The 27,755-nt window shown below is 44.0% G+C and overlaps 1 protein-coding gene across 8 annotated transcripts in view; it reads right to left on the bottom strand.

Annotated features, from left to right (window-relative positions):
* The window catches only part of LOC137431868 (B-cadherin), a 129,327-nt gene that overhangs the window by 27,470 nt on the left and 74,102 nt on the right, over positions 1 to 27,755 (bottom strand). For all 8 annotated transcript variants that reach the window (XM_068123655.2, XM_068123657.2, XM_068123656.2 and 5 more), the window contains exons 8-12: positions 24,810 to 24,944; positions 24,423 to 24,608; positions 23,946 to 24,229; positions 20,956 to 21,098; positions 19,196 to 19,411 (exon numbers count right to left, since the gene is read on the bottom strand). In XM_068123655.2, coding sequence (XP_067979756.2) covers positions 19,196 to 19,411; positions 20,956 to 21,098; positions 23,946 to 24,229; positions 24,423 to 24,608; positions 24,810 to 24,944 — 964 coding nt within the window. The remainder of the gene's footprint in view (positions 1 to 19,195; positions 19,412 to 20,955; positions 21,099 to 23,945; positions 24,230 to 24,422; positions 24,609 to 24,809; positions 24,945 to 27,755) is intronic.

The following is a 27,755-nucleotide window of genomic DNA, read 5'->3' as shown; positions in this document are numbered from 1 at the left end:
TCCAGACTACATCAATGGAGTCTCCTAGAGGAAGGAACCAAAATTTCACACCTCCGTGATCACGACACAAACCTAGCTCCTTTTTATGATAGAAAATGATGTTTGTTTCTGTGCTGATGTTATTGGCCGAATGCATGAGCTAGGAAGCAAACATGTGCCTGATAAATGGAGAATCTTCATAGACTCCAGCAAAGTGAACCTCAAAGCTGTTTTGTTGCACAATGGTAACAAAACACCTTCTGTTTCCTGTAGCTCATACAGTCGACAGGAAGGAGATGTACGAGTCCATGGAAATCATTCTAAAAGTGAATAATTACTCAGATCATAAGTGGAGCATTTGCGGTGATCTAAAAGTGATTTCTCTCCTCCTCGGACTGCAGCTGGGGTACATAAAATACAGGTGCTTCTTGTGCCTGTGGAACAGCTGCGATGACAGCAATCATTACGGTGTAAAAGACTGGCATGAAAGCCATGAACACATACTTGGCAGGTACAATGTGCATCATAAGCCATTGGTGGACCCACAAAAAGTCTACCTTCCACCGCATAACTTCAAACTTGGCCTCATGAAAAACTTTGTAAAGGCATTGGATCACGACGGTAATGGCTTCCAATATCTCAGAGAGAAGTTTGGCGAAGAGAAAATTGATGCTAAACTCAAAGCAGCATTTTCGTTGGGCCCCAGATACGAGAACTGATGTGTGATCCCGAGTTTAAAAAATAAACTGAACCCACTTGAGTTTGCAGCATGGGAAGCATTTGTGTTGGTTGTGCAGAACTTTCTTGGGAACTACATAGCTGAACAGTTTGCTGAATCAGTGGACAACATGCTAAAGGCCTATCAGCGAATGAGCTGTAAGATGTCTCTCAAAATGCACTTCTTGCATTCTCATCTTGATTTCTTCCCACCTAATCTGGGTGAGGTAAGCGATGAGCATGGCGAAAGGTTCCACCAAGACATTTGGTCATGGAAACTAGGTATCAAGGCCGGTTCAACCCAAACATGATGGGTGATTACTGCTGGTTCCTACAACGGGAGACCAATTCCACACACAAGCGCAAGAGCAATTGTCTCACACACCTCTGAACACGTCTGAACAGTGCCATGCTGACTATATTACAAGGAAGAGTGTAAACCTGAAGTGTTGTTTCTGAATCACTCACAATGCGGCAGCTTTCCCTATCAAGTTTACACCCTTCCTAAGATTACCATGTTCTGATGTTTTATTAACTTCTTTTTCTGCAACTTGTTTATGTTCTTGGTTTGTATACTACACCTTATAACCACCGTTTAGAGGCCATTTTTCCCCGCAAAGCGGGGGTTGGCCTTTTTCGGGGACCATGGTAGTTGTTGTTTTTTGGTCCCCTTTTTGAAGCAATGTTTTATGGCCGGATGCCCTTCCTGACACCAACCCTTTTTGCCGCCTTCAACGACAAACAGGGAATTACCAGTGAACTGGTACTCAAATTAGCTGACCTCGGAAGGATGACAGGCTGAGTCAACCCCCCGGCATTAATTCGGCGATTGACCGAGATTCGAACCCAGGATCCTAGGATCCTAAGCCGGCACCCTAGCCGCTAGCCCAACACCAGGGACCGGTTTCACTATCGAAAAAATACTACACCTTATACACGGAGATAAATCATTGTTATCTAAATTTGACGTGAAACTAATTACTAAGCACTGATATTAGATGTACAATGTGGCGATCTGCAACAATAAAGTATCTAATATAGCATGCCGGGTATCATTAATACATAATTACTCCCGCCAGGGAGTAATGCATTCGATCGTGTCCGTCCGTGTGTGTGTGAAATGAAAAAACGAGATATGTGTGATGATTGACATTTCTTTTGGTGAGGCTTCTCCCGCTGATTTGTCATTATCTTTTGGTGGAAAATCCACTATACTGTTTCTCATATGTTTATATGTTTCTTCTATGTTGATGTGATTTTAATGTGTTTGTTAAACTACATTTATATGATATTTTATGTTTGTTCAACGACATTTCAAAACATGAAAATGATGAAATTATACAAAATGAAAGGTAAAGCAGGGCAGCCCCCAGCTGAACGAGCCTCCCTGGGGACTAACCCTCCTCAGAGGATTTGTGTTCCTCGACAAGGTAATGCTGTAGTTAACTCAGATATCCAGGCTGTAGGAGGTGGTCATTCTGGGTTAGCCAATGGGGAACACTTGTCCGAAGTCAAAGTGCGTAAATGTGGGATTTGCAATTGCAAAACTTGTCTTATATTTACCACAAACAATATAATTAATTGTACAGTAACGGCTAGATGTTACAAGTTAAAAGAAACTAAAGAATTAATTACATGTAAAACCTCAAATATAGTTTACCTATTGACCTGTAGCAAATGTGCGATGCAATATGTTGGTGAAACAATGCAGAGATGTGATGTGAGAATGAATGCACACAGGAGCGGCATGAAAAACCCAGATAAAACTACTGGTTGTCCACTACTTACCCATCATTTTACTTCTGGATATTGTGAAAATGCGAGCTTCAGTGTTCAGGTTATAGAAAAGATAAGCGGAAATGGCCGTAAAAAGAATGGGATGGAAGATAAAACAATCACACAATTACGTAAGCGTAGATAACTTTTCTGGATTAAAGAATTAAGAACTGCTTACCCTTATGGATTAAATGAAAGAATTAATGACACATATACACAGCAAAATGGACAAAAAATCATCGCCTCTGTTTTTAACACCTTACCATGAGACTCTCAGAGACACAGAGTACATAACTATGGACGTAAATGTCCAATTATAGACACAGCACTACAAATTGTAAATGAATGGTTAGATCTTAACAAATCCAATATCTGCACATTACTTAACAGCAGCAGAATTAAGATCAATACTTTAAATTAAAAAAAACTGAAAGAAGTTTGGCAAATCGTGAACAGATTAATGGAAGAGGATGATCAAGAGGAACTCCCAATCCAACATATGGAAGCAATTCTGGACATGATTGATCATAAAATGTACAAAGAGAAACTGAAAAAAGTGAATCGTAGAAAAGACAATGATATCATCAAAATTATGTTTGATAACAAAGGGGTGGAAATGATAAATATCGAGAAAATACTTCAACATAAGGAAGTGTGGAGTAAACTTCCAGAAACAATACAACAGAGAGAGCGACCAAGAGTTGTGTACACTTTGGGAAATTCAATTCGGGGAAAGATCTTCAACTACAAGGACACTGTACAATCTATAGATGTGGAGGAATGGTTAAATAACACACATCATTGTAATTGTGAACATTCCGCATTCAAAGATCCACATCATAAACACGTCATCACAGGTGATCTCAGAATAGTGAAAGATAAAAGATTACGTGCATTACTTACAAAGGGACCAAATTATAGAGAAAACAAAAGAATAAACTGGAATAAAGCAATGGAACTTACAATGATGGGACTGGGTGAATGGATGAAAGAACAAATTGATAAACATAAAGTACCAAACACACAAATGGCTTCATGGTTGGAGGAGGTAGAGAAACATGTGAAAAGGAGAGTTGTTGATTTGAAAAGAAAAGTTCGAATCAATAATCCAAAGGCAATTTTAAACAATCCAGAGACACGTGATTGCTTAAGGCAGCTTCAAACACAATATGTTATTGTTCCAATTGACAAAGCAAATAATAATATAGCATTTGTATGTAAAACATTCTACATTCAAACACTTTTGGAAGAATTGGGCTTAGACACGGGAATTTCAAAGACCTACAAAATAAGTAACGATAACAAAACAGACTTGATACAACACCATACAAATCACTCAACGGTGAGAAGACTGCTAGTTCCGGATAAACACCATAAATTACCATTCATTTACTGGATCCCAAAAATGCACAAACACCCTTGTAAGATGAGGTTCATCATCGCAAGTAGAGAATGTAGTTTGAAAGCTTTGTAGGGCAGTGTAACAGCGGCAATGAAACTAATCTATAAATGCTTAAAAAACTACCATGAAAAAGTAAAGTTTTATTCTGGTATTAAGAAATTCTGGATCATTGACAATTCCAAACCGGTAATCGACAGTGTCCACAACATTAATAACAAGGGTAAAGCAAAATGTCTTTCAACCTTTGATTTTTCCACATTGTACACAAACATTCCACATGACAAGCTGGTAACCGCATTGGACAGAGCAATAGATAAAGCATTTGCAGGAGGTAATAGAGTATACATTAATGTATATCGAAACAGAGCACACTGGTCTGTAAAGGATAATCAATATTCATGTAGTTTTTCAAAAAGTAAACTCAAAGAAAGTATTCGATTTCTGCTAAACAACAGTTTCTTTACATTTGGCAACAAGATACTCCAGCAGACAGTGGGCATACCCATGCGCTCAGATCCGGCCCCTTTCTTTGCAAATTTGTTTCTGCACATGTACGAGTTTGATTGGGTCCCGAACATGTGCAGGAATAAATTAACAACTGCACGAAAATGCGGAAACATCTTCAGATTTATTGATGATTTGTTGGCAATTAATGATGGATTTATATTTGAGCAGCTTCATGATGATATATATCCAAAATAACTTGAATTAAAAAAGGAAAACCAAACTTCCACTTCAGTTTCCTTTTTAGAATTACAAATTGACATCCATAATAATACATTTCACACCAAATTATTTGATAAACGAGATGCATTTCCATTCCACATTGTCCGAATGCCTTTCTTAGACAGCAACATTCCCAAAAAGCTATTTTATGGTACGGTTGCAGGTGACATAATTAGGACTGTGAGAGCAACCACACACAGCTCTGAACTGGTCAATAAATTACAACAACTAGTCAGACGTATGTTAGCGCAGGGAGCTACAGTCGGTCGATTAAAACAAGTTTTCTTTAAAATCACAAAACGACACCAAATCGAATTAGTGAAATACAATACGAATCGTAAAAATATTATTCATGAGATCTTTATGTAAATACAGTACAATATAATAATTAAATATACTACAAATCAATGTTGCTAAGAATCAGTGGTTGCTAGGATACGGCAGCATGCCAAAAACCGTTATAAATGACAATTTGAACATTCTAAGTGTACAATATAATATTATATTACAGTACAATATAATACAAGTACAGTACAATATAATATTATTCATGAGGTCTTTATGTAAATACAGTACAATATAATAATTAAATATACTACAAATTAATGTTGCTAGGAATCAGTGGTTGCTAGGATACGGCAGCATGCCAAAATCGTTATAAATGACAGTTTGAACATTCTAAATAGAGTTTGAGAGAAAGGTAGGTGGTGTGGTCATGCTGTTTGGTCGATTGATGTGTTTCAGGGTAAGATGTGAATGATTTAATGATATTATCATATTATGGAGTATGTAAGGAAAGTTATAAATATATGATAACACATTAAATCCTATTGCAAGTAAAGTTGGGATAAGTGATGTTGCATTGATGGGTTGACTGACTGCCTGGACGCAACTGAGGTTGTGGATCCACTGATTTACCATCAATTGATGTGGATCCATGATCGAGGTTGTGGATCCGCCGTTTGGAGAGGTCCTGGGCTGAAAGGATCGAAACCTCGAGGAAGAACGGTGCCCAGCTGATGATCCATGCAGTCGGGAAACTAGTCAGTTGCTTACGGGTTAAAGTTCTTGCTTTAGGTGGAGAAACTATGTTTGAGGTTTACAATTTAAATAAAGTTGAATATGGGATGTTGTAAAATTAACATCATTTACAACAATCCTTTAAATTATTTAAGTTTAGGAACAACCGATACTGTACAATTAATTAAGTGAGTGTGTGTGTGTGTGTGTGTGTGAATGAAAGAGAGGGATAGAATTGTAAGGAACAGAAATGAAAAAACGAGATGTGTGTGTGTGTGTGTGTGTGTGTGTGTGTGTGTGTGTGTGTGTGTGTTCGTGTGTTTGTGAACAAGATATCTGGAAAAGTTCTGAACGGATTTGGATGAAAGTTGGTGGGATGATTGCCCTTGAGATAAGGAAGAATTGATTAGTTTTTGGTGAAGCTCAGGATATTATTCCGGATCCAGGAATTTTTTACCATTGGAAGATAGGGCTCATTTTTTTTTTAACATTATATTCTATATATTCTATATTTAACATTGTGATATGAAAATAGTTTTCATATTTGTTGTAAATGTAGTTTAAACTCGTGGTTATGCGTTAGAGCGGTGTATTGTTTAGCAGCGTCGTCTTCAATGTTCTTTTTTTTCTTTCTAATAAAGTCATATTCTGTCATTTTAAAACCACCAAAGTGTGTATTAGGTTTCCCCGTTTCATCAAATGTATCGTTTGATACGTATAATGCTTTAAAACTGTTTTTTTTTTATTACCTCAGAAGAGATATCAACATTTACCTCAGCGAATGTCAATCGCGGTGTCAGTATTTGATGAACTTATAAAGACTTAGGTGAGTTATAAGTGTGACAAGCATGTGCACGGGATTCTTCCCAGAAGAATGAGTGGTCGCATTAGCTTGTACGACTTAAAATGAGCGAGTTTTGTTTTCACGTTTGGGCCAGTTTTACATGTTGTATCCCTAAGGAATGAAACGAACGTTTTGCCTGGCTTACAATTTTATTTGAAGTCACACATGCCTCAAAATACCCGCACTTATATAGAATTGAACGCTGAATCCGAAAATGTAAGTGAAATTGCCTTGCTTTTTTAAAACATTATCTTCTATATATATATATATATATTTTTTTTTTTTTTTGCGGTTTTGAGAACCCACTTGTGTAAATATGACATCATTCTTGTAAATATGACATCATGAAAAGGTTAAAGGTTGCACCCCATAGTTAGGCCACAAGCAACACGTAGGCCACCATAGGACTTCAGTTATTTCATTAGTATGTGTATAGGTAAGGCCGTGTTTCCAATAGTTGAATCTGCGTTGTGTCAATCAAATAAGAAGTAGGCCCCATTCTGTTCATTTTGCAGCCTCCCTCTCCAAGCGACACCATTACGCACCCTCCAGTCTGCCCATGGCCCTCCCAATTTGTTACGCGCCTTTGTTAGCAGCGTTCGTGCCTTGAGCTGGAGCTCGCTCAAACGCCGCCATAAGCCATGAGGTTAGGCCCGAGAAAGGGGGCGGAATGCCAGGAAGAAGGTGTGGCCACGTCAACTCACCATCAGGGCGTGGCCGGTAAGCGATGCCCAGCCAACCAGGGCTGAGGTAGGATCGCCGACAGGCATGGCTTTGGGGTTCGCGGAGTGATCGCTTGGTGAGTTATAAAAGCGAACGCAAGGCCCTTTTACAGCACTGCGCGTAGGACTGTCGTGATTGCAAGGACCGACATATGAGATATACGGCGTGCTTGATGAGAACTTACTTACTGATGGGAGAGAGCGCATTTGACTTACTGGGAGAACGCGCGTTGCATTGAAAGGACTCGTGCAATGGCGCCGATGAAAGGAGGACCTTATCAAAGGAGTACATTGGAGAGCGGGCGTTTGGGGCCTTTGTATAGTGCACATATTACGTATGCAGCGTACCAGCTTCCCCCCGTTATATAAACTGTCCGGTCGCGTTCCATTATACGCGGAGCTGCCTGCATGGTTTCGGCCGCTGGATCGGAGCTTGGACTGAAGCCGACTGGAGCCTGGACTTGCCGGTGACCATCCACCATCTACAATCCCCGTGTGAGTGTGTACGTTTGTCCTGGGTACTAAGAGTAAGACTGTCTAAGGCTGCCCTGTGTTCTTCTTCTTCCTCTTCCTATCCTGTACATTCTTTCGTTTCCTCTTCTCCTTCTTGTAAATAATTAATATTCCAATCTTTGTTCTTCCTATTTTCTGGTTTCCTCTTGTCCGATCCATCCGTCTTTTCTCTCATTGGGTAAACGTGGCACGATTAGGAACCACTCAGAATCGGGTTTAGTCATTTGTTAATAGCTCGGATCGCGGATTGCTATCCGCTCGGCATTTTCCATCATATCCGTGGTTCGAGCGGGAGTTATTCCCTCGTTTCCGGCTGGCGTTAGTAATTAGGTAGTAGTGAACCCCTAGGCCTAACAAACCCTACCTAACGCCGCGCCGGGAAGGACGTTATAACTTCCAGGACTCGGGTCGGCCAGATAAAAAGACAAGGGGATTAACCCTCCCCCCCTCCCCCCCCCCCTTGATAAGGGGAGAGCCGACGTCCGAAATCCGTAACAATATATATATATATATATATATATATATATATATATATATATATATATATATATATATATATATATATATATATATATATATATATATATATATATATATGTATGTATGTATATATATATATATATATATATATATATATATATATATATATATATATATATATATATATATATATATATATCTGTGCAGTGTCTGTCTTGTGTTGTCTTGTCTTGTGTTGTCACTGAACTACTCCCTCAAACGTTTGTGAAAGAGTACTATTCCAACTTGACCCACGGCGGGAGTATGCGCTCTACTGAGTGGCGTTCTAGTAATACATATTGTTACAGATACGACTTTGATGGTATGGTGGGCCGAGCGGGATGGCCGCCGTATCCGTACAAGTTACCCCGATTGCACCCGGGGTTGACTAATCGCGCTATGCTGGCTCAATAAGAAAAAGAAGACACCCGGCTGGATTACAATCACACAATACGACACCAGGGATACGGTTCTCAAAGGTTGTTATTACAATTGCGGAAGGTTTAGATTACAGGGACAAGAGGGAAACATAGGAAGGTGGGCACTTAAACACACTTATATTATCCCCGGACAGACGACAGGTAAACGCGGGACAAGGCTCACTCACACGGGGTTTGATGGCCAGGAAAGCGGGTAGCGATCGCTCCAGGTGCACCTGTGCTCAGGGCAGGATCACGTACGGTGGTGTCCAGAGATGCGTGAAGGTATCACAGCGCTTGTGGGTCGCGACTTTGGTCTCAAGCTGGGGAGGTCGCTCAGCGCTCGGGAGGGTGGCGTCTTTTCCTTCCAAGCTCGGGGCGCATCTGACGTCACGTCCGGCGCGGGGCCGCGTATATCCGGCGGGGAGTCACGCCCTCGCTCGTTAGCTCCGCCCCATATGGCATCGGCCCATGGCTTCTCATTGGGTGCGGGGGTTACCGGCTCCGCCCTTGACGAGGGGCCGACAGGGAGCCCCCTTCTGGGTAACCCCGTCGAGCACATGTTCAATGGCGGCCAACCGAGCCGGAGTGAGGACGCATAGCCGCTGTTGTTGTGGTTGTTGTTGGAGCTTGAGATGATGGGAAGAGATGCGGGGAGGTATGGGAAGGTCCTAAACTCCTACTGGTGCCATATCATCACATTCTGGTGCAACGAAGAGTCATAATTAATGGAAACAAGTCCTTAACTGACATAGATTAAGAATAACTAGCAAGATGTCCTATAATTGTCTACGTGTGGTGCGGGGGACCTGGGCACGACATTTAATGGGGGAATGAAGGGGAAGATCGGCTCTAATGGGTGTTGTTTACAGACAATGGGACTAGGGAATGGGGTAAGGGGAGAGTTGGGGAGTATCGGAGAAGATAGGGGAATATTTACAAGCGGATATGGAGGTCAAATTCCATATTCGCAACATTGCACCCTTCTCTACCCTCGGGGCGTCCCGACCCGATAAATTTTTACCTACTTTAGTGTGGCACGCAATGTAGTTCCCTCTACTATTAACTCTACCCTGAGTGCGACAGTTTTATAGATATTCACAAATGAGTAAATATGTCCCCCTGCGACGTTGCACCCTTCTCCTCTCAGAAACACACCCACAGGATAACCGAATCCGGAAAGAATCCTCAAACTAAACATACAGCCGGTAGGGAGCATTATTTACAAGACTACGCTGCTATCTACACTACGATCCAGGACCTGTCTTTGGAGGAACACATGCAGATGTTATGCATAGAGAGAGCGCGCTTGCCAACATCGATACACCAACCCACGAGTGCTCTGTGGCCGACGGCCTTTAATAACGTGCAGAGCACCCTTTCCCGAGCATCAACAGCACCACCCCACCACCAATCGGTGCAGTCACCATTGTTCATTGGAATAAAAATAACTTCAACAACCCCTAACCCTGCAGGTGTCTCTTGCTCTTCTTGTGGTGCACTTGGTGGTTAACTAAAAGTGGTTCACCTGGATGGCATAGGTGCCACGTTGACCCATAGGTCCATCCCCGGGTGGTGCTTGGCCGCAAACGAACTGCGGTCCATTGTGGGTGGCCACAAACATTGCGGTCCATATGGTGTACCGATCCAGGCAGCGAACAGCGAAAGTGCAGGCCCACAACTGCGTCGCCAGCACCTCTCTCTCCTCTCTCTCTACCCCAAAGCCAGATCCTCGGAGGTGGGAGACAAAAGAAGCAGACAAGTGAGTAAGGTGGTAAGGGCGCAAAAGTGCACGCAATGTAAGATGATGCACACTGGGGGCACATGGGAACCAGGTGAGACAGGTACGTTCCTATCGTACGCCCCCCCCCACCAGGTAACCTACATGGCCCCTCCCTTACCCCTTACTGCATCCACACAACACAACACTACTCATAAACATCTACTTTACAAATCAACAAACATCCCTACTGTCTTCCCCGTTCCTCCCATATACCAAATTCGTCTTCTCTCCCTCCTAACCAATCAAATTTGCCATTTTCAACTCTCATCAAAATTTGCCATCTCCAACTGCACATCAAAATTTGCCATCACCAATTCATCATCAGTCCCTCCTAGGGAGGGAGAGATGGAATCACCCCAATGTCTCATCCACGTCGTGATGCGTCTCACAAATCCACAGCAATTTCATTTCCTGCACAAAACAAAGAAAACACAGGTGTGGAGTCATCATCATCACCACAGGCAAGTGGCTGCGTATGGTGCGACAGGTTCATCAATCCTAACTATCTCCTAAATGACTTTAACAACTTTACACTACCCGGGGGCTTTCTCCGGCCAAACCATTGGCCCTCTTACACTATGGGTTCTAAAAACCAATTCCCATTGGCCAAACTGTGGTGCTCTTCAATTTGGGGTCTCACTCCCCCGATTCATCTCCCGGTGCCCTCGTACAATTTCTGGGCTGTGGCGTGTACCTCTCCCAGTGGGTCTACCCACCTGCACCCCTCCACCACTGCAGTTGCCTCCGAGCTTACCTGCTCCTTACCCTAACCTAACTACCTGGGGAAGGCCCTTTGGCTCTCTCCCCACTCGGTGCCCTCTCTGGCACTGGGCTGCCCGATCCACACCCGGGATCCTCAGGCACCCACTCACAACTACCGGCTCCCAGAGCCCACCTGCGGCCTCACCTGGCCGACATCCTCACAGTGGTGGAGTGCCCAACCAACTACACACACTAACAGGCTACACGCCCAGCCATTTCCACAACACTAATGCACCCATTCACAACACCATTCTGCAACCGCACCACAAATGCCAATATCCAACCACAATTTACCTGCACCCTCTACCTAACACTTACACTACCCGCCCCGGGTACTCGTGAAAGGGGTCCACTCTTCCCCCATTCACACCTTCGCACCATGCACACCACTCCGTACCACTCACTCCAACTCTCTCCACACACCTGTACCTGCACACCTGTGCTCTCACACCTGGTGCCACCTGCACCCTTCTCTCCCCAAGCGCATTCGCGCTGATCCACACACTCACTACTCATACACTGCTCCACACACCTGTCCAGTTGCACACCTGTGCAATCACACCTGTTCAATCCTCACACACACGGCATCATCTCAGCTAACTACTCCCTTCTGAAACTTGCGCTTCCCAGTCGTCCCTTTAAACTATTGCGCTCCCTCGTCATTATCATCCACACTAATCTACCTGCGTCCCCACTACAGGTATCAGTCACTAACTAAACTTAACTAAACTTAACGTTACCTAATGTCAATCTTCGCTAGATCCCTACACACCATATCCTAACCCACCCGGGCTAGTTTTCACTGCCATACACCCCATAATCTAGTGCTCCTTTGCCCCCCATGGGAAGGATGGTGGATTTGCCATCCCACCACATCGGGGGTCTCTCACTACCAATTTTGCACATCAAATTTCAACAAATCAAAAATTTGCCAATCACTGCCCATCATCTGCCAATCACTACTGCCAATCCCTTGCCAATCATCAAATTTCGCCTTTTTCTCTAATTTTGGGTCCAAAACACTAACCTCATCACCCAGTCGACTCACTAATACCTCTCGGTGCGCCACTCCCTGTCCAAAGCCCGGCTTCGTAAAGCCAAGCAATGGATGCTGGTTGTTTTGTGCCAGCGGCTGGATGCGTCCGGCACTCGGTCCAGGGACGGGGGCTTACCCGTGCCGAGATCCCACGCACCATCTCGGCACGGAGCCATCCCATGTCCCGATCTCGACCTGCCGGCACGTCTCAACAAAACGTGGTCGCCATAACGACCCTTCCTATCGGGCTGCCAGCTCCGCCTAGTGGAGCCTGGACGCGGCCGTTCAAAGCGAGGCCTGGCACGCACCGAGGGCCTGCTTCGGCTAAAAGTCGCTCTAACCTCTAACCCGTGTAACGTCGATGCTTCACCTGCATGCTTACACCCCGCAGCCCGTTCCTTGCTCACACATCCAGCCGTGCCCATGCTCCTCGTACCTTTCCTTACACACCCAGGTACACCCATTCCACTCACAGCCTTGGTCACACACCTGACCACCGAACACTTTGGCACACATTCGTTGCTCGCACACCTCACCAATACACCTCTTCGCACCCCCTCCTCGGTCACCTCCTCTGTGACAATCACAGGTGTGCCCTCATTCGCACACCCAACCACGTGCCTCACCACCAACTCCAGCGTGCATTCCCACTCACGCTCTACCATTCCAGGTGTGCATCCTTCCATCCCAGGTGTACATCCTCGCTCACCTGTCACAACTAACTCACGCTCCATGTCACTCTCACTACTTTCACCTCCATTCCTGACAACGCACTCGCCCTTACTCCCGACAGCGCACTCTTTCCTCATGCACCTGTCCGTTACACACCTTTCTCGCGCACACTCTCCCGTTACACCCTCTGTAACACTCACCACAGGTGTGCATTCTTCCTTACTTTTGACAGCGCACTCTTTCCCCATGCACCTGTCCGTCACACACCTTCCTCGCGCACACTCTCCCGTCACACCCTCTGTAACACTCACCACAGCACGCTTCCATGTGCTCCCTCGCACACGCGCTACGACCGACTCACTCTCGCCAGCACCCTCACTCCTTGGCACGCACTTTTTCCTCACACACCCCAGAGTCTGACTTTCTCGCACACCTCTTTTTTCGCACACCAGACCTGTCGCACACTTCACCAACGGCCTCTCACGAACACCCGGGTCCATCTCGACCCCCAAGCTTATTAAATCACCTGGCGCATCATACGCACGACCATATTGGTCACCACTTACACCGGGTCCTCTTTCTCTTCGCTTCTCCTCCATCACCTGCGAATCCCTCATCCGGTTAATGAGCACATCATCACGATCCGAACACAGACTTTGGACCAATTCTTTTATCTCCTCTTTTATCTCTTTGTTATCCCCTCTCCGTCGCTTCTTAATTTCGCTCACCCCCTCTTCCACTTCTTTCCGTGTCGCTTTCAACCCTCCTAATACCGCAGTGTTCCTTTGAACCTGCTCCACTAACTCCGTCTGTCCCACCGTCAGCTGCTCCACCTCCTGCGTCATGTCCTCTATGCCCCCTTGTAACTTTACAGTCCCCTTTCTCACCTCCTTCTCCATGTGCTCCTTACAGTGCCTCACCTCCTCGCGCACTCCTCCGACCTCCTCACTCACACCTCTTCTAATCTCCTCTCCCTCTACCCCATTTTTCACTCCCTCTATCTGATTCTCCTGGGCAGCCATTCTATTTTCTACCCCCATTAACCCATTTTTCACCTCCTTTATCCCGTTGTCTAACCCCTCTCCGGTACCCCTCGCTTCGTCCCTCATTACCCCCATCTGGTTTCCCATTACCCCCAATCGCTCACTCCGAGCCCTCGCTTCGTCCCTCATTACCCCCAGTTGGCCCTCCAATCGCTCACCCTGAGCATCCATCCGGTTCCCCAACCGCTCACCCAATCGCTCAATTTGGCTCCCCATACTCATCTGTACAGCTGCCTGTAACTGCGCAATGAGGGCCTGCATGTCAATCGGCTGCATGTTAAAGCCCGCTGATACAGCCGGCTCGGCTACCGCACGCTCGTGCGAGGCGCCTTTTTGCGCGCCCGCTACTTCGTGCGTGACGGCGCTATTTTGCGAACCTGCCGCCCTCACTGCTTCGCTCTCCTCCTGTCCCTCATTTTGGTCCTGGATCGACCCTACCTCACTCTCCTTTACCGGACCCCAGCCGTCTTGATCCGCCATAGCGCGACTTTCAAAACTCGGTTTTTATTTTTTTTATTTTCGTAAAACAAATTGAAATTTCGCCGTTATAATTTCGCGCGGGAAACGCGCTCCGAATCGATTTTCCCTCCCAAAATTTGGGCCTAACTAATTTAGTCCCGGGTTCGAATTCCACTTCTCGACACCAATTGTTACTATAACACAATTGGTGTTCCAAAATTTGGGCCTAACAAATTTAGTCCCAGGTCCGAATCCCACTCCTGACACCAATTGTTACAGATACGACTTTGATGGTATGGTGGGCCGAGCGGGATGGCCGCCGTATCCGTACAAGTTACCCCGATTGCACCCGGGGTTGACTAATCGCGCTATGCTGGCTCAATAAGAAAAAGAAGACACCCGGCTGGATTACAATCACACAATACGACACCAGGGATACGGTTCTCAAAGGTTGTTATTACAATTGCGGAAGGTTTAGATTACAGGGACAAGAGGGAAACATAGGAAGGTGGGCACTTAAACACACTTATATTATCCCCGGACAGACGACAGGTAAACGCGGGACAAGGCTCACTCACACGGGGTTTGATGGCCAGGAAAGCGGGTAGCGATCGCTCCAGGTGCACCTGTGCTCAGGGCAGGATCACGTACGGTGGTGTCCAGAGATGCGTGAAGGTATCACAGCGCTTGTGGGTCGCGACTTTGGTCTCAAGCTGGGGAGGTCGCTCAGCGCTCGGGAGGGTGGCGTCTTTTCCTTCCAAGCTCGGGGCGCATCTGACGTCACGTCCGGCGCGGGGCCGCGTATATCCGGCGGGGAGTCACGCCCTCGCTCGTTAGCTCCGCCCCATATGGCATCGGCCCATGGCTTCTCATTGGGTGCGGGGGTTACCGGCTCCGCCCTTGACGAGGGGCCGACAGGGAGCCCCCTTCTGGGTAACCCCGTCGAGCACATGTTCAATGGCGGCCAACCGAGCCGGAGTGAGGACGCATAGCCGCTGTTGTTGTGGTTGTTGTTGGAGCTTGAGATGATGGGAAGAGATGCGGGGAGGTATGGGAAGGTCCTAAACTCCTACTGGTGCCATATCATCACATTCTGGTGCAACGAAGAGTCATAATTAATGGAAACAAGTCCTTAACTGACATAGATTAAGAATAACTAGCAAGATGTCCTATAATTGTCTACGTGTGGTGCGGGGGACCTGGGCACGACATTTAATGGGGGAATGAAGGGGAAGATCGGCTCTAATGGGTGTTGTTTACAGACAATGGGACTAGGGAATGGGGTAAGGGGAGAGTTGGGGAGTATCGGAGAAGATAGGGGAATATTTACAAGCGGATATGGAGGTCAAATTCCATATTCGCAACAATATTTTGAAAACCTGACGTGCTGGCTAAATTCGGACTTCAGATTTGAAATCAGCGGCCCAGATGTAGCCAAGAGAACCTGCATTTCCCTTAGTGTCAGACGAAGTTTTTTTTTGTTGCCCAGTGTTATACCTGTGAAGTTTCACCTCAATCTGTTCAGCAGTTAAAATTTAAAAGTTTATTCTTTAAACAAATATGTCTGCCATACCATGTGACTTTCAAGGTTTAAATTTACACGCTATATTCCCCAAGACTACGCCTGGTGTTGGGTTAACGGTTATGGTGCTGGCTCTGGGTTCTAGGGTCCTGAGTTAAAATCCCGGTCGGTCGTTGAATTTACGACAGGTGGAGTTGACTCAGTCTGTCATCCTTCCAAGGTCGGCCAAATGACTACCAGGTTACTGGGACAAATGAGCCATTCGAGTGTCCTGCGTAGGAGTGAAGCCCCAATCAGGATTGCGCCCAATAGTCAAGAAACTGCTTCAGTGCTCATATGCATCTGATGATGCGGGAGTGGACATCATTCCCCAAGACTAGTCATTCAATCATGCTGTGGGGGATGCCATCCAGCTAACCCACAAAACGTGCACCAATTGTGATCTTCCACCATCAACGCAGGTGCCCTGCTTAAGATGACATGTGCAAGGCATGTGGCTCAATTGGCCATTGGGCAAAGCGGAAGCAACTCGCCTTATGACAAAGCGAAACGGTGCAGATGGCACATTAACTCCATGGCACATGATCATCATGAGAAACGATCAAATGCAATTGGACGACTCAACAGAGGAATATGATGATAAGCAATCACAGGCAAGCTCGTTCGACTCCATAATTATCTCTAACCTGTGCATGACCCCTATACAGGAATCTAAAAGAGACGCCGTGTTCGCCACACTAGATGTCATCTGTCCTGACAGCCAAGGAAAGAAACACCTCAAAACGAAGGTTGATACTGGGGCCAGTGCAAACATCCTTTCTCTGTGAATTATCAAGCAGATGTATGGCAGCCGCTGGCAGACTCACACCCAACCAACCAGAACAAGGATCACCGCCCACAATGGCTCTGAGATCAGATGACTCAGGTGTATACACATCCAGTGCATATGCAGTGCATTCAGAAAGTATTCAGACCCCTTCACTTTTTTCACATTTTGTTATGTTGCAGCCTCATGCTGAAATCGTTTAAATTCATTTTTTCCCTCATCAATCTACACTCAATACCCCACAATGACAAAGAGAAAACAGGAATTTAGAAAGTTTTGCAAATTTATTAAAAAGAAAAAACTGAAATATCACATTGACATAAGTATTCAGACCCTTTGCTGTGACACTTAAAATTTAGCTCAGGTGCCTCCCATTTCTCTTGATCATCTTTGAGATGTTTCAACAACTTGATTGGAGTCAACCTGTGGTAAATTCAATTGATTGGACATGATTTGGAAAGACACACACCTGTCTATATAAGATCTCACAGCTGACAATGCATATCAGAGCAAAAACCAAGCCATGAGGTCGAAGGAACTGCCTGCAGAACTCAGAGACAGGATTGTGTCGGGGCCCAGATCTGGGGAAGCCTACAAGAAAATTTCTGCTGCATTGAAGGTTCCCAAGAGCACAGTGGCCTCCATAATTCTTAAATGGAAGAAGTTTGGAGCAACCAGGCCTCTTCCTAGAGCTGGCCGCCCGGCCAAACTGAGCAATCGGGGGAGAAGGGCCTTGGTACGAGAGGTGACCAAGAACCCGATGGTCGCTATGACTGACCTCCAGAGATCCTGTGTGGAGATGGGAGAATCTTCCAGAAGGACAACCATCACTGCAACACTCCACCGATCTAGGCTTTATGGCAGAGTGGCCAGACGGAAGCCTCTCCTCATTGAAAGACACATGAAAGCCCACTTGGAGTTTGCAAAAAAAGCACCTGAAGGACTCTCAGACTGTGAGAAACAAGATTCTGTGGGCTTTAATGTGTCTTTCACTGAGGAGAGGCTTCTGTCTGCCCACTCTGCCATAAAGCCCAGATCGGTGGAGTGTTGCAGTGATGGTTGTCCTTCTGGAAGATTCTCCCATCTCCACACAGGATCTCTGGAGCTCAGCCATAGTGACCATCGGGTTCTTGGTCACCTCCATTACCAAGGCCCTTCTCCCCCGAATGCTCAGTTTGGCCGGGTGTCCAGTTCTAGGAAGAGTCCTGGTTGTTCCAAACTTCTTCCATTTAAGAATTATGGAGGCCACTGTGCTCTTGAGAACCTTCAATGCAGCAGAAATGTTTTTGTGGGCTTCCCCAGATCTGTGCCTCGACACAATCCTGTCTCTGAGTTCTGCAGGCAGTTCCTTCGACCTCATGGCTTGGCTTTTGCTCTGATATGCATTGTCAGCTGTGAGACCTTATATAGACAGGTGTGTGCCTTTCCAAATCATGTCCAATCAATTAAATCCACCACAGGTGGACTCCAATCAAGGTGTAGAAACATTTCAAAGATGATCAAGAGAAATGGGAGGCACCTGAGCTAAATTTCAAGTGTCATAGCAAAGGGTCTGAATACTTATGTCAATGTGATGTTTCAGTTTTTTCTTTTTAATAAATTTGCAAAACATTCTAAAATCCTGTTTTCTCTTTGTCATTTTGGGGTATTGAGTGTAGATTGATGAGGGAAAAATGAATTTAAACGATTTCAGTGTGAGGCTGCAACATAACAAAATGTGAAAAAAGTGAAGGGGTCTGAATACTTTCTGAATGCACTGTAGCTGCAGTGTATTTGGATGGACTATGTATGTATTTATTAGCAAATCGGTGGGCAGACCATCGAAGACTGCCTTACACTCATTGGCTGGACAGCTGTCCTCGGTTGCCATGTTGCTGCTCGGGTCAGCCCAAACCATCTGCAGAAGCATTATACAGTATTCACAATCGAATTCCATTTCAGTTTTCACCAGTGTAAAACAAGGATAATCTTACTATAATTCACCAAATGTCCGTCTGTCTGTCCGTCCGTCCGTTCCCAGGTACCGCAAAAAGGCTGAACCGATCGCAACGATATTTTGGGTGGGTAATCCTGGGACCCCCTGGAGTAAAATATGCTGTATTGTTTTTCCAATTTTTTCCAATTTTTCCAATTTTCCAATTTTCCAGTCTTTCCAAACACGATGGAATAATATTTACCGATATGAACAGTGATGTGGCTTTTATTGAAATTCTACAAATACTGTTTAGATTTTGATGATTTGTGTGTGATATGATTTAACGGATGTTTATATAAATCGTTTAAAATAAAAAGGCCTTCAATTTCTGATATTTTGCCTTTTCATTTGGGCCTCCCAATTGAAGCCCCGCCCGTAGTGCGGGTACCGTTGTTAGTTAACTTTAAAAACATGAAATCAATAGAGTACTGACCGGTACGGTTTGGTACCCTAATAAAGTAAAACGCAAGGGGAACTTACTGCTTAAAGTTTGCAGAGTCCATTCTTTCGAGCTTGGCAGGGAAAATGTGAAAGGTCCTGCATTGGCGTCACCGTCTTCATCCTTTGCCTTTATGACGGTTCCATTGGCAGAGTCAAGGCAGATCAACCATTGAGATCGGATCAAGTCAGGTGCATGATCATTAACATCAATGAGGTCAATCTCCAAGGTAGCGGTTCCAGTCATTGCTGGTTGTCCTGTTCAAGGAAGAAGCATGTACAAAATAACCAATTTAATTTTACAAAACACTCAAATAACTCCTTCAAAATTGTGTTGTTTCAAGTCAACAGCTGTTGCACCGCAGATAATGATTTTATTGTTTTGCTAACAAAGTATTTTTTCAATAATAGGTGAGAAAGAAAGTCTTGGCAAATTGGAAAGTGTTCAGTCCAGAGTGATAGGCCTTTGGCCTGTTGCCATGGCCAAATAAACTTTGCTCACACGTAAAATAAATTGCTTAATGTATGGTATCACGTGACCAGCCGGCTTAACATCATTTCCAAAAGGCACCATGTTCGAGTATACCATAGCTTATAACTGGCATCACACCTGCCTGGCAGTGGTTATAGTGAAATTTCACAGCATGGAGAACCAATCTCAAAAACTACCTGGGCAAACACCTTATCACTGTGCTACCTTTCTATTCAAAAGGCATGACTCAGCTTTCATCAACAATAACATGGCTGCTCACGACCTACCCAAAAAGGCTGTCCATGATCAAACAAACATTGGCCATCCGTGATCAAACCAACATTGGCCGTCCGTGATCAAACCAACATTGGCCGTCCATGATCAAACAAACATTGGCCGTCCGTGATCAAACCAACATGGCCGTCCGTGATCAAACCAACATTGGCCGTCCGTGATCAAACCAACATGGCAGTCCGTGATCAAACCAACATGGCCGTCCGTGATCAAACCAACATGGCCGTCCGTGATCAAACCAACATGGCCGTCCGTGATCAAACCAACATGGCCGTCCGTGATCAAACCAACATGGCCGTCCGTGATCAAACCAACATGGCCGTCCGTGATCAAACCAACATGGCCGTCCGTGATCAAACCAACATAGCCGTCCGTGATCAAACCAACATGGACGTCCATGATCAAACCAACATGGCCGTCCATGATCAAACCAACATGGCCGTCCATGATCAAACCAACATGGCTGCTCACAACCTACACAAAAAGACTGTCCATGATCAAACCAACGTGGCTGTTGTGGTGTTGTGCATAGAAGGTACGCTAGAGGGTGCATGGCCAAGAGCAGGAGTTCCGGGAAAAGGACTAAGCGTGTTCTTGGAGTACTTTATGAAACAACAGCTGTCCATGATAAAACCAACATGGCTGTCCATGATAAAATCAACATGGCTGTTCAACATATCTAGCGACTGTTCAGGAACCAAACTGGCCAACTATCCAACCACCATGACTGCCCGCAAGAAAAATAGAAGTAGAATTGTGCACTGTATTCGTATCATCATATGACGAGATCTATTTGTTCTACAAACTTCAATCCTGTATACAAATCGATTTTCAGAAGACACACAACTGGTTGAGTTTGAGTCCGAATTCTAAGTGAACCTCATGTGTAGCCAGTATGTGAAATGACCTGATAGATACTGACCTCATTTTAAAGGTTTCACATCAACAAGACCAAATACTTGTTTGACTCTTACATGCTAAACAAACTTTCCATTCATGTTACAAATGCACATCATCATTTATACCAGGCACTCACCACTGCCAACCGCCAGCACTGTAGCCATGTACTTCCCATCCACCACGTACTCGTTCTCATAATCAAAAGTTTTTTTAACATAAACGGTCCCCTTCGTCTCGTCGATGCGCAGCCACCCAGCGGGGTCATAACCCAAACGGTATCTGCACAAGGAAGCGCAGTTTTAGTTCAAAGAAAAGGATAAAACATTGAAATAAATGGGTTTTTAATACCGAGGTCAATTCTTGTTGATGAGCTGGATGACAGGAGGTGGATAGTCAACAACCCAACAACATTACAATGGGTTGCAGATATTGAATGCTGCCCTGGATGGCATTTCTATCTGAGCAATGACTGGGTCAAATATATACATAAACTGATGCCATGGTGCAGTGATTGCAGAAGATCCCAGGTTCAAATCCCATCTGCTGTGTTGTCTTGCAAATGCCCACTAATGGGATTATCATATACTAGCAGAAGTACCCGGCGTTGCAGGGGGGGGGGGGGATGGGGTGGGCTGGTGGGTTTGGTGGGGAAGCAGGAGGTGAAGGGAGAGGGAGGGGATAGATATAGTACATATACATCTTTTGGGGAGTGGTGACTTTGACAGGCCCCTCCGTTTTGGGGGAGGGGGTGGGAAGGGAAGGAGGAAAAATTTTCCCATGCAAAGAGTGCTTCATATCATAACCTCTGTGTTACTCAGGTAAAAAAGGTAATTGTAATACCCTCTCCCACCATCACCAGGTGGTGCTACACAGTACACATTTACACAGAAAATTTATACCCCTCTCCCGGTCTCCCACACCCCTGAATGAGGCCACGGCCACATAGCCTATGTCACCTCAGGAACAAAGTTGTATTTGTATTTGTACCCCAAGTAAAGTATAAAAGCGTTTATAGCTGGAGTACCTGGCGTTGCTCAAGCAAAAAAGAAACATTAACATATTTGAAAATAGGGCAAATATAATAATAGAAAAGCAATTACATCCAAATCAGAATCCATCACAAATGTCAAATCATCATTTTACCTTTTCTTGAATATATGCTGCTGAATATATGCTGTTCATCACGTTTCTGAGTTAAGTATGATGACAATCAGGAAGAAGAAGAAGCTTTACCACCAACTTCGTACACTTCCAAAATTGTTTTATTATTCGTGTTCAAATGTCTGGTGATTGTTTTGTATTTATTTATGCGAATGTGTACTTGTATATAACTGTCATTAATCATAAAGACTTGGGCACTATAGAGCGATTTTTTTTAAATTCAAAAAAAATGAATTTCCTTTTTCAAAAAAAAAAAAACTTTTTTGCCTAAAACACTCCGAGGCACTCACTGGTGAAGCTCTGAAAGTTTGACGAAGATACGTTCAGCCATCTCTGAGAAAAATGGCAACACAAACAAACGGCTCTCTTATATAGTACATGTATATATATATATATATATATATATATATATATTGTTATGTCTGTGGGGGTATATGGAGGAATCCCATAGTAAAGATAGGATTGTATAGTTATAGCATAGACCGTGGACGTGTAGGAGACATCTCGATGTACTTAAGAAGTAGGGAAAGTGAAGCTTAAGATTGTTTATGTGTCTTCACATGAGGGGTGAAGCTGTGTTAACTAGTTAGGGATTAAGGTTAGTTCTCCCCAGTACGTGATATTCCCTGTGATTGTCCCTACGTTTTTACAACTACAATCAGGCCAGCCATGCAAAGCCTCCATTAAACAACAATAACCGTCCACTTCATGCAAGCAGGTTCCCGAACATTGCCGATCGGCATGTAAGCCACGCCTTGATGAACACTCATGCCAAGCAAAGCCGGCAGGCCATGCTCCAAAGTTCGTCGTGATTGATCGAAAGGAACGTAGGGTGATTTGAAAGCGCTTTGTGATTGGTCGGGGGGGGGGGGGGGGTACGTCAGAACAAGAAGCTTCATGAGGAGGGAGAGGAAGGAGAGTGCATCTCGCTCTCGCTCTCAGTGTGGGTTTTTGGAGGAGGAAAGCGGCGCCATTGTGTGGTCCTGGAGCTTGGAGTTTGAGGTGCACTTTTGAAGAGAGTGGGGAGCTCTTGGCTGTGTGGGGGCAGCATTGTGAGGCGTTTTTTTGGCTGTGGTGCTCTTCGGAGGCGGAGGAGGCTGCAAGCGAAGTGAAGGAGGCCGTCCAGTCTGCTTCCCTCATGTAGGCGGCTACTACGGGCATGGCGCGGCTGCCATCTTGTGCTGGGTTCCTGCCGGAGTGACATCAAGTTCTGGGCCTCGTCCCCAGCTGCAAACCTCGCAGATGATCTCGTGAGGCCAGATCTAGGTGACTGCACTATAAAAAGGGAAAATTTATTTTATTTTGTCTTTCCCCTTGTCTGTATTTGAGTCTGTGTGTGGAGGGAGGTACCTCACATAGGAATTAGTTTTTCCTCAACATTTTATTTGACATTTTTAATCTTTGATTTATTTTCATTAAATCATTACTGTTGAAATTCCTTGTCGTGTCTGTTTGTTGTGGGATCCGGATTAAACCCATGTGTTCTGTTTAATTAAACATCTCAAATTCCTTCATTCCCGCACGCGCCAAAAATAACCATCATCTTCAGGGGAGGCATCGGAGTTAAAGCTGGTTCGGCTATTCTTCCAAGGCTGGTGTTCATCAGATACGAACAGGACAATATGTAATATACCTGTGACCGATACCTTTGATGGGCGTTAAGCTGTGCATATAATCATAAAATACAAATAAAGAATCCAAAGTTGTGTGTTGGTAGTGGAGATGGCAAAGTGTATATAAATAATTAATGGTTTCAATCATTTTTAAAATAATTCCTAAAATTCAAAAATTGCCTCTAATACTAAAATAATTTTACTAGTCTCATTCCCAGGTATTACTACATACATGTGCCAAATATGAAAGAAATGCATCCAGGTATTTTCCAGTTGAGGCTTCAGATGGACAGACAAGACCCCCCAGCAGGGTTCTTAACAAAGAAAACGACATCATAGCAAAGTTCTGCACCTGAGTGGTTGGTTGGTCTCTTCTGCAGCACTTGCGGTGTACGTGGTTACAACAGAGTTAACACTGTTTCCCTCACTCTGGGTCACGATCAGGCGTGAAGGTGAAAACACTGGATTCTCCCTTTCATTCTGCACTTGAACTATAACCGTCGCAGCACCGGCCAGGCCCTGGCCACCACCACCTCCACCACTGCCACCGAAATGACCCTGCCCTTGGACAAGTGGAACCTCATTTCCCACAGTCACTGAGAGACGCATTTCACTGGCTTTCTCATAGTCTAGCGCCTGCAAATTCACCAAACAAAGCAGTTACAGGTATACCTATATGTAATGTAGGTGAGAGTTGGGAATAGGGCAAAGGTTAGAACTCAATTTTGGAGAGATATAGTGTTAAAACAGAGTTCATCTCAACAATATGGGTGTCAGGTGTGGATGGACAAGTGATATTTATGAATGAAATCCTGAACTTGGTGCTTACCTTAACGACAGTTACAACACCTTCGTTGGTTACAGGGTCGGTGTGGACTGCAAAATTCCCATTCTCGTTTCCTTGGATGATGCGATAGACGGCACGCCAATTTTCAGAATTCCTTTTATCAAAATCTTGCACGGCGATTCTCATTACGGTCACATCCTGTCGGTTCTCCATCACACTTCCGGAGAACTGAAGGTGGAATAACCCGAATACTAATAAGTATTTCTTGAGTATCATTCATCGTTTCATAAATCATATCTCATGGACGTCTCTCATTTAAGGCCTGAACATCATGTATTATTTATTTATCGACAGTTCCTTCGACATTATGTATCCCCAAAACCACCCACATCAAATAGTCTCCTTTCTTAACCTTTCCCTGGCACCTACACTGCTGCTGGTGAAGGTGGGAGCATTGTCGTTGATGTCCAGCAGTGATAGGCGGAACGTCGCCGTACTGCTGTGCCCAAACCTGGCTCCAGCGTTGTCTGTTGCAACCAGTATCACAGAATACTCACCGATTTTCTAGATGATGGGTAAAATATGGGAATGAGGAGGTGTGGAGGAGGGAGCAGGAATGAAATTGGTTACACAAAAGTAATTCTCATCAAGGAATAAGAGCGGAAGGATTGCAAGCTTTTTCTTCTGTTGCTGAAAGCTTTTGCCAATCGAACAACAACAACAACAACAACAACAACAACAACAACAACAACAACAACACGAAACTAGAGTGAAGTTGATGGCATGACATCACAAATCCTCAAACTTCTCACTTAAAGCAAAATTTAAAGATGGCAAAAAGTTCAAACAGGATATGATGCAATATCACATTTGGAGTTTTAGAAAATGGTATGTTTTGACACCTGTGATCCCAGGATGGGTTAAATCAAGAACCGGAGGTCAAATCCAAAAAAATGTTACGTACCGGTATTTCATGTGTCACCTTCCATTGATTGCATATATACAAAGTATTATTTTTTTAAATCGCACCCGTGTCTAAAATAAGTGGTTCAGTTTGAACTTTGAATTGAATCCCATTAGTGGACAATCTTAATATGAATTAGGCAAAGCCTAGAAATGAACAAAACCCATTAGCACTAGAACGGCACTCAGTAGAGAGAATACCTCCGCCTGGTTGGCCATATCACTGAATGGTGAAGAATCACTTAAAAAATGATACTACCTGAATCCGGATCCGGATCTTCACGAAAATTGAAGCGATTCTTCCTCGTCACACACACAACCTGTCCAACAAGTTTCGTCCAAATCCATCCATAACTTTTTGAGATATCCAGCTATGTATCGCTTTTGGACTTATCTCCCGATGGTGAATAATCACTTCAGAAATTAAATAATTATCCTATCCGAATCCATATTCAGATCTTCACCAAAGTCGAATCAAATCATCCTTGTCAGACACCCAACTGGTTCACCAGGTTTTGCCCAAATCCGTCCGCAATTTTTCGAGATATCCTGCTATGTATCGTTTTTGGCCGTATCTCCCAATGGTGAAGAATCACTTTAAAAATTCAATGGTGAAGAATTTTCGCGTCACGAGCGCAGGGTAATTACACTCTAGAATTACCCTTTAGAATTACCCTTTAGAATTACTCTCAAGAACGACCCTCTATAATTACCCTCAATAACACTCCAGAATTACCCTCTATAATTACATTCTAGAATCACCCTCTAGGACAATTACATTCTAGAACCCTCTAGAATTACCCTCTAGATTTACCATCTACAATTACCCTCTAGAATTACCCTCCAGAATTACCCTCTAGAATTACCATCTAGAATTACCCTCAAGAATTACCCTCTAGAATTACCATCTAGAATTACCCTCTAGAATTACCATCTAGAATTACCATCAAGAATTACCCTCTAGAATTACCATCTAGAATTACCCTCTAGAATTACCCTCTAGAATTACCCTCTAGAATTACCCTCTAGAATTACCCTCAAGAATTACCCTCAAGAATTACCCTCAAGAATTACCCTCAAGAATTACCCTCAAGAATTACCCTCAAGAATTACCCTCAAGAATTACCCTCAAGAATTACCCTCCAGAATTACCCTCCAGAATTACCCTCTAGAATTACCCTCTAGAATTACCCTCTAGAATTACCCTCTAGAATTACCCTCGAGAATTACCATCTAGAATTACCCTCTAGAATTACCCTCTAGAATTACCCTCTAGAATTACCCCCTAGAATTACCCTCTAGAATTACCATCTAGAATTACCCTCTAGAATTACCATCTAGAATTACCACCTAGAATTACCCTCTAGAATTACCATCTAGAATTACCCTCTAGAATTACCCTCTAGAATTACCATCTAGAATTACCCTCAAGAATTACCCTCTAGAATTACCATCTAGAATTACCCTCTAGAATTACCCTCTAGAATTACCCTCAAGAATTACCCTCCAGAATTACCCTCCAGAATTACCCTCTAGAATTACCCTCTAGAATTACCCTCTAGAATTACCCTCTAGAATTACCCTCTAGAATTACCCTCTAGAATTACCCTCTAGAATTACCATCTAGAATTACCACCTAGAATTACCCTCTAGAATTACCATCTAGAACACTAGAAGTACTCTTTATAACGCTCTATAATTACCCTTTAGAATCACTGGATTTACCCTTTAGACTTACCCTCTATAATTGTTCGTTCGAATTACCCTTTAGAATTACCCTCGAAGATTTACCCTTTAGAATCACTAGAATTACCCTTTAGACTTACCCTCTATAATTACCCTTTGGAATTACTCTCTTTAATTACCCTTTAGAATTACCCTTTAGAATCACTAGAATTATCGTTTAGAATCACCAGAATTACCGTTTCGAACAATTACCCTTTGAATCCACTATAATTACACTTTAGAAATACTCTAAAGAACTACCCTCTATAAATACCCTCAATAACACTCCAGAATTACCCTCTATAATTACATTCTAGACTCACACTCTGAACAATTACATTCTAGAACCCTCTAGAATTTTCCTCTGGAATTACCCTCTAGAATTACCCTCTAGAATTACCCTCTAGAATTACCCTCTAGAATTACCCTCTAGAATTACCCTCGAGAATTACCCTTTAGAATCAATCGAATTACCCTTTAGAATTACCCTCTAGAATTACCCTTTAGAATTACTCTCTAGAATTACCCTTTAGAATCACTAGAATTACCCTTTAGAATCACCAGAATTACCCTTTAGAATTACCCTTTAGAATTACTCTCTAGAATTACCCTTTAGAATTACCCTTTAGAATTACTCTCTAGAATTACCCTTTAGAATTACCCTTTAGAATTACTCTCTAGAATTAC

The sequence above is a fragment of the Myxine glutinosa genome, chromosome 7, assembly GCF_964187855.1.
Source record: "Myxine glutinosa chromosome 7, kmMyxGlut1.1, whole genome shotgun sequence".
NCBI lineage: Eukaryota > Metazoa > Chordata > Myxini > Myxiniformes > Myxinidae > Myxine > Myxine glutinosa.
The sequence above is the reverse complement of the archived record's forward strand: the minus strand, read 5'-3'. Positions and strand labels throughout refer to the sequence as shown.